This window comes from Mirounga angustirostris, unplaced genomic scaffold (assembly GCF_029215605.1).
Source record: "Mirounga angustirostris isolate CCGP_5_RB_7025 unplaced genomic scaffold, mMirAng1.0.hap1 SCAF_17, whole genome shotgun sequence".
NCBI classification, from domain to species: domain Eukaryota; kingdom Metazoa; phylum Chordata; class Mammalia; order Carnivora; family Phocidae; genus Mirounga; species Mirounga angustirostris.
In genome coordinates this window covers 26,215,016-26,221,664 of record NW_026991725.1, presented here as the reverse complement: position 1 = coordinate 26,221,664, position 6,649 = coordinate 26,215,016, and the positions used below count along the sequence as shown (strand labels likewise).

The 6,649-nt window shown below is 48.4% G+C and overlaps 1 protein-coding gene across 2 annotated transcripts; it reads right to left on the bottom strand.

The window, feature by feature from the left end:
* Positions 1-5,563: 5,563 nt before the first annotated feature.
* LOC123842939 (keratin-associated protein 9-7-like) lies at positions 5,564-6,103 on the bottom strand. 2 transcript variants are annotated; one of them, XM_064582179.1, is made up of 2 exons: positions 5,892-6,103; positions 5,564-5,828 (listed from the first exon to the last, which is right to left on the bottom strand). In XM_064582179.1, exons 1-2 carry the CDS (start codon positions 6,101-6,103, stop codon positions 5,564-5,566), a joined length of 477 nt encoding a protein of 158 aa, XP_064438249.1. The 2 variants fall into 2 exon arrangements, with proteins under 2 accessions (XP_064438249.1, XP_045728050.2); XM_045872094.2 differs by having other exon boundaries at positions 5,564-6,103.
* Between the last annotated feature and the right edge of the window lie 546 nt (positions 6,104-6,649).

The following is a 6,649-nucleotide window of genomic DNA, read 5'->3' as shown; positions in this document are numbered from 1 at the left end:
GAATTTTATCAGTTGATAGCCCCAGTAGCAGGGGCTATCATATGGAATTTTTTATGCCACATATGGAATTTTTACAACAGATCAGCAACTTCTGGTCTGAAAAGGGAGTGGAAAGTGGGAATACTCCCAGTGAGAAGAACTGTGAGCAGCACACATGGTTATACATTTTGTTTGGAGGAAAGGGAGCTGAGGGAACGGTGTTCATGGGCTGTTGGCAAGTGGTGAAAATCTAGGTTGCTTGGTTTGAGATCTGAAAGCAGCAAGATTGAAAAATTAGAGAATCATTTAGACAGAGATGGGTATGTGGACAGAAAGTGTTCCCTCTCTGTGTCCCACATCATTGCCCACCAGATAGTATCTATCACTTGAGAGTCTGGGATAATGTACCCCATCTCTCCTCAGATGCTCCACTATTTACACTGGAGACCATGAACAAAGTAGCCACATGGCATGAAACAGAGAGGCTTTGCATGGAACCAACAGCATTTGCTTTTCTCACCATGGCTGTCTCTGCTGAATGTACTGTTTGTCAGCAGCAGAGACTGATGTCAAGCCCTTAATGGGGTAACATCCCTCCTGAAAATGAACAATACCACATTGAAGCAAGTTGGTTTAAAGTTGGGAAGCATGCTACAGGGTCTATATTTTGCTGGGGATTACTTAATTCTTTTTGCTTTAAAAAGGAACTCAGGAGAAGGAGGACATACAAGAATTTGATTTACATGATACCAAAGGACAAATGCCAATAAATGAGCCTCTCTCTCGTGAGGATACAATGGATGCTCAAAATGACTTGATGCAGATCAATTACATGAGGGGCTGGTCAGATCCTGAGACAAGGAAAGTTTCCCTGCATTCATGAGAGCTCTTAAATGCAGCCACTGTTCCCCGACTGAAATAGCTGCTGCTCACTGAGGTGTGGGACACTGATTTGGGAAGAACTTGGTAAATGTTATCTGCATATTTAAGGGATTATTTCTTCTATTGTTAAGGATAAATCCAAGTGCACGTCTTGCTAAAGTTTCATTTCTACTTCTTACAAGTTTCATTTCTACTTGTCCTGACATGTATATGTATGTGCCCTTGAACAGGAGCAAAAGATACAGTTTTTGATCTGAGGCTGTCCATTTTTACCTATAAAACATCACACAGTGAAATTTTCTCATCTGAAAAATGGAGAATCTGACTTGAGGGATGCTGTCATAGGGCTCAGAATAGATAATGCATGTGATGTGCAATATGTATATAGGTCCCTATGGCAGGAATGCTGTACAATAAAACAAAACACATTTTGGGATGAATAATGGCACAGGATTTAACCACATCAAAAACTAATGATGTACTGTAAGTGGCTAACGGAACATAATAAAAAGTTAAATTAAATTAAAAAAAAAGAAATAGAGGTAAGAGGTCCTGCTTCAATGAAGACAATTCAGAATGACTATGGAAAGAATAAAGCAGAATATATAAATCATAAATACATTAAAAAACAGATTATTATGATGATCAGTAGCCGACACCTAAGAAAAAGTTATGAGGACTTATCTTCCTGAGTTACTTGGAAGGAGAAGGTGAAGATCATGATACAGTGTCAAAGCAGAGACCAACACTCCATACTGAGGATGCACCAATGGCACATGATCATCTACACAGGAGGAAGAGAACTTCCTCCAGGGGTAAAGTACTCTGCTCTCCATCAAGTTGATTCACAAGTTCTTAAACAGACAGAAATTATGGTGATAGTATGCTGGTTTTGAGCAAAGTCTAGGAAGTGAATTTGTCCCCAAAAGAAAAGTTAGTTAACAAAGGTTGTGTGCAGAAGAGGGTGGTTTGTGTCTAGGCAAACAGGAGCAGGAAGCCTGGCAGTAGTTCGACATATGACAAGGGCAGCAGCAGGTGGTCCTATTGCAGGTGGTCTGAAAGCACCTTGAACGGCAGCAGAGGTGGCAGCAGTAGGAACCACAACAGCTGGGCCGGAAGCAGGTGGTCCTACAGCAGGTGGTTTGACAGCAATTTGGGCAGCAGCACCAAGGCTGGCAGCAGCTGGACCCACAGCCTCCTTATCCACAGCTGCCAGCGCACCTGGAGCAGTTGGGCTGGCAGCAGGTGGTCCTGCAGCACATAGGCTGGCAGCAGGGGGAGTAGCATGACTCTGTCACGGGTGGAGAGGGGGCTTCTGTTCACAGGTGAGTATCTCAGATTCTGATGCCTCTTCCAATTATGGGACTTTTAGGCACTGGATGCCCCAAATTTGGAGCAAGAATAGGATTTCCTTATTGTTTACCTTGATTTCCAAAGTCACTGGGGAATTATAAAAGAGAAAGCTTCTCCTTAAATATTTTGAATCTTTAAAAAATAAATGATTAATGTGTTTCTTAATTGAAATTAACTCATAAAAACATTTTCAGATGAAAGCAAGGTGGTTACATCCGAAGCATCATTCTTGTTTCAATAATTTCATCATGTGACCTAATTCCCACTGGCCTGGGAAGTGGTTGGCGAGTCAGTTTAGTGGTCCTTCCCCAGCGTTGGTCCTTAGGTTGCATGTAGATTAGGACTATCCCTGAGATGAGGGGCATGATTGTTGTTGGTATGTTCATAGAGATGAACTGGGATCATGCCTGAGCCCAAGTCGGTTTCCCCACAAAGCCTGATTCCAGACTCCCACAGCATCTGTCTCTTGTGGCACCCTACCCCACCTCAGTGTCCCAGTTCAATCAAAGACACCTGGGTGGAAGACATGGGGCTTCACCTCTTCCATATGTCAAGGCAGAATCGAGCAGGTGGATAGAAACAGCAGCGGTACACCAAGACCAGGCAAGCATCCGTCACCGAACTTCCTGAGTGACCAGCAGTCCTGATTCACCCAGAAACGAGGGCTTTTAGAGGATGTGGGACGTTCAGTGATATACCTGGGGCAGTTTGGGAAAACCAGGAAGAGTTGGTGACTCTAGTCCTCAACAAGCAGAGTGAGCTGCTTAATGCACTGACTACACACTTACTGTTGTCTCTTCCTCCCATCTTCCCTCCCTCCGTCTACCTTCCTCTCTCCCTGCCTCCCGTCTCCTCCTCTCTTCCCTCTTCTTCCTCCTCTGCCTCCCTCTTGTACCAATTGTGCCTGGCCACCATCATTAAGAAGAAAAAATTGGGTCTGAGTGGGGAAGACCATAGACCATAGATGATGCCTTAAATATGCCAGCCATATATCTCAGATCTTACTGTGTTTGGGACAATTTCTACCTGTCAGATCCGCATCTTTATGCCTAATGGTTGTTTTCATGCTACAGCAGAATGTCACACTGCCTGGTGCGTGACACGCTGATGGAAATGCTCAACTGATGCTTCTGGAGAGTTGGTTTATAAAGACTCCAGATCCCTTGTTGCTGAATTAGGAGAAGCCCAATGAGTGTGTTACATCATTTCTGATATATCTCTCAGGTTTAAGCTTCACTTGCAAGCTGGCATGCTGGACTCATAGTGCCTCTTCCCTGTGTCACTTTCCCACATTCCAACCAGTGGGATCGGCCCTCGCCAAAGAAACAATATGCCTGGATGCTGTTCTTCAGAGAGGCTTCTGGGAGATACCAAACTCGGATATGACTTTACCCATCTCAGTCTTGATTTCCTCATCCCTGAAATGGGAACCTTGATACCTATGTTGAAAATTACTTCAAGAATTAAAGAAAATGTACATGAAGCATTTGGCCAATACTTAGCAAGTAGGAAGCAACCCAGGTCGTGTCTGTTCCTCACGTCATCAGGCAAATGCCCAGGTCCTAAGGACCAGCAGGAGGCGTGTTTGGTCTTGGCAGTCTGTCCAGAGCCTCCCGCATAGCTGGTCTTCAACTTTGGTGTGTGCACCAGACAGGAGTCTTCCTAGCTCATCAGAGGTCCCTCCACTGCTCCCGGGAGGTGACTCAGGGCCTAAGTCTGCCCTTTCTCTCAGAGCCTGAATCCAGCCTCACATCCCTGAGCGCAGAGGCAGCATCATGCATTAGTTTGACCAGAAGCGCCAGCCTTCTGTCTATCATGAGTCCTGTGAATACCCATGCTCTTTTCTCTTTCTTCTTCCTCACTTAGTCTGCCCACCACCCGCCCTCCCACCCACCCCCGCCTAAGCTCTGCTCCTGGAGCGTCACGTTGACTTCCCTGGAATGCTTCACAGTTCCTTCCCAAAACGCTGGAGGCTGTTTGTTCCCTTAGATGGTTCAGAGGTAATGGATTACCCCAAGTCATCCTGCACGCCCAGTGCACGGGCTCTTGCCCCTGATGTCGCCTTTCCTTACTTTTCTTGGTGATATGTTGATCACAACGCCAAATCGCCTTCCAGGTGGGGAGCATGATGTGTTTGGCAGAAAATTGCCTGATACCTCTGTACTCTGCCAGTGGGTCCTGAGGGCCATGAGGCCCAACCAGAAGGGGACTTCCATGACCCAACGGGCCATGCGTGAGCAGCTGCGGCCCTCAGTCATGAGGCCACTGCAGGCTCACCTATCTGATGCAGAGGGGTGCCTGAAGGGCTGGACGGCACCTGAGGAAACGAAAGGATCCAGTGTTCCTAAGAGCTTTAAAGGGCAGGGCCCGCTGCCCTCCCACGGGACTGCAGGTCAATGAGTGGTAGGACATGAATATCTACCACTTGGTCCCAGATATCGCCTGTACCTCCTACAGGAGAACAGGACTTCCATGGTCCCACAAAGACACTCATACGAACTTCTTGCTGGTGCTCAGGCCCAGGGCGCTGCCTAACTCGCCTGCAGATGGGAATGGGTGTGCCCTTCAGCAAGGGCAGGAGTTGCAGCCTGGTGTCCGAGTGTGTCTCTGTCAGCTCTATGACATGACGTGCCAAGATTTCCTCATCTGCAAATGGAGATATGAATTTGTGGGGAGTCTATGAGGCCCCAAAAGGATAGTTTATGTGGTATGGGACCTGTATATAAATCGTTGCATCGCGAATGCCGTACAAGGACACGAACACCAGATGGGATGCAGATCAGTGCGGGGTTTATCAAGAAATTCACGTGAGATTCCCTGTGTCTAGGGAGACATTCAAAAGGATCATGACCGGAAGAAATCAGCATTTCTCTGAGTGCACTGAGAAAGAAAACATAGTTGTGCAGACATTGATAGGTGCCAAAACATGAATCAAGCAAGAGGATTTATTTCTCAAAGGCAGTTAGACAGGATGAAGACCCTGACTATGGAGTCAAAGCAGAGATCTTGACTCCTCTTGACTCCGTATCTGGAGGCCTGAAGCTGGCAGGGTCTCACAAGACCTGAGGAAGAAGAGAATCAGGAGAAGTGGTCCCCACTTCATCAAGCTGATTCAGAGGCTTTGGAACAGGCAGATGAGTAACAGAAATGTTGGCGATTGCATGCTGGCGTTCAGTAACATTTGGCAGTGTCTTTGTTTCCCAAATGGCAAATCAGTGCTGTGTGCAGATGGTGGTTCTTGGTGAGGCGGTCAGCAGTAGGGAGGCTGGCAGCGTCTGGACATGGAGCAGGGGTGGCAGCAGGTGGTCCTCCGGCAGGTGGTGCGGCAGCAGTTTGGCTGGCAACCAGGCTAGCAGCAGCTGGGTCCACAGTCCTGGGCTAGGCATCCAGGCAGGCAGCAGCAGGTGGGTAGGTAGCAGGTTCTCCTGCAGTACACGCGGGTAGAGCAGGCTGGCTGACAGCAGCTGGACCCACAGCAAGGTTGTCCACAGCCACTGGACCCACAGCAGCTGGGTTGACAGCAGCTGGAGACACAACAGCTGGGCCGGCAGCAGGTGGTCCTGCAGCAGGTGGTCTGACAGCAAGTTGGGGGGCAGCAGCAAGGCTGGCAGCAGCTGGACCCGCAGCAGCTGGACCCGCTGCCGCCTTGTCCACAGCCGCTGCCACACCCGCAGCACCTGGGCCGGCAGCAGGTGGTTCTGCAGCAGGTGGTCCGACAGCAAGTTGGGGGGCAGCAGCAAGGCTGGCAGCAGCTGGACCCGTAGCAGCTGGACCCGCTGCTGCCTTGTCCACAGCCGCTGCCGCCACACCCATAGCAGCTGGGCTGGCAGCAGGTGGTCCTGCAGCACGTAGGCTGGCAGCAAGGGGAGCAGCAGCACGACTCGGTCATGGTGTCACGGGTGGAGGGGGAGCTTCTGTTCGTTCAGAGGTGAGTTTCTCAGATTCTGTTGTGTCCTCTTGTTGTGGGGCTTTTATGCACTGGATCCCCAAATTTGGACCAATGGGCCTGACTGTCTTGTTGTTGTTTACATTGCTTGCCTAATAGTTTGGGAATTGAAGAAGAGGAAGTTTTTTTTCCCGAATGTTATGAATCTTTCGAAAATAAGTGCTTAACGTGTTTCTTAATTGAGAATAACTCATGGAGACATTTCCTGATGACAACAAGGTGGTCCCATCAGAAGCATCATTCTTGTTTCAATAATTTCATCACGTGACATAACTCCCCCTGGCCTGGGAAGTGGTTGGCGAGTCAGTTTAGTGGTCCTTCCCCAGCGTTGGTCCTTAGGTTGCATGTAGATTAGGACTATCCCTGAGATGAGGGGCATGATTGTTGTTGATGTGTTCATAGAGATGAACTGGGATCATGCCTGAGCCCAAGTCGGTTTCCCCACAAAGCCTGATTCCAGACTCCCACAGCATCTGTCTCTTGTGGCAC

Coding starts and splice junctions, on each gene's coding strand:
- LOC123842939 (XM_045872094.2), bottom strand. CDS start 6,103: ATGACCGAGTCGTGCTGCTGCTCCCCTTGCTGCCAGCCTACGTGCTGC.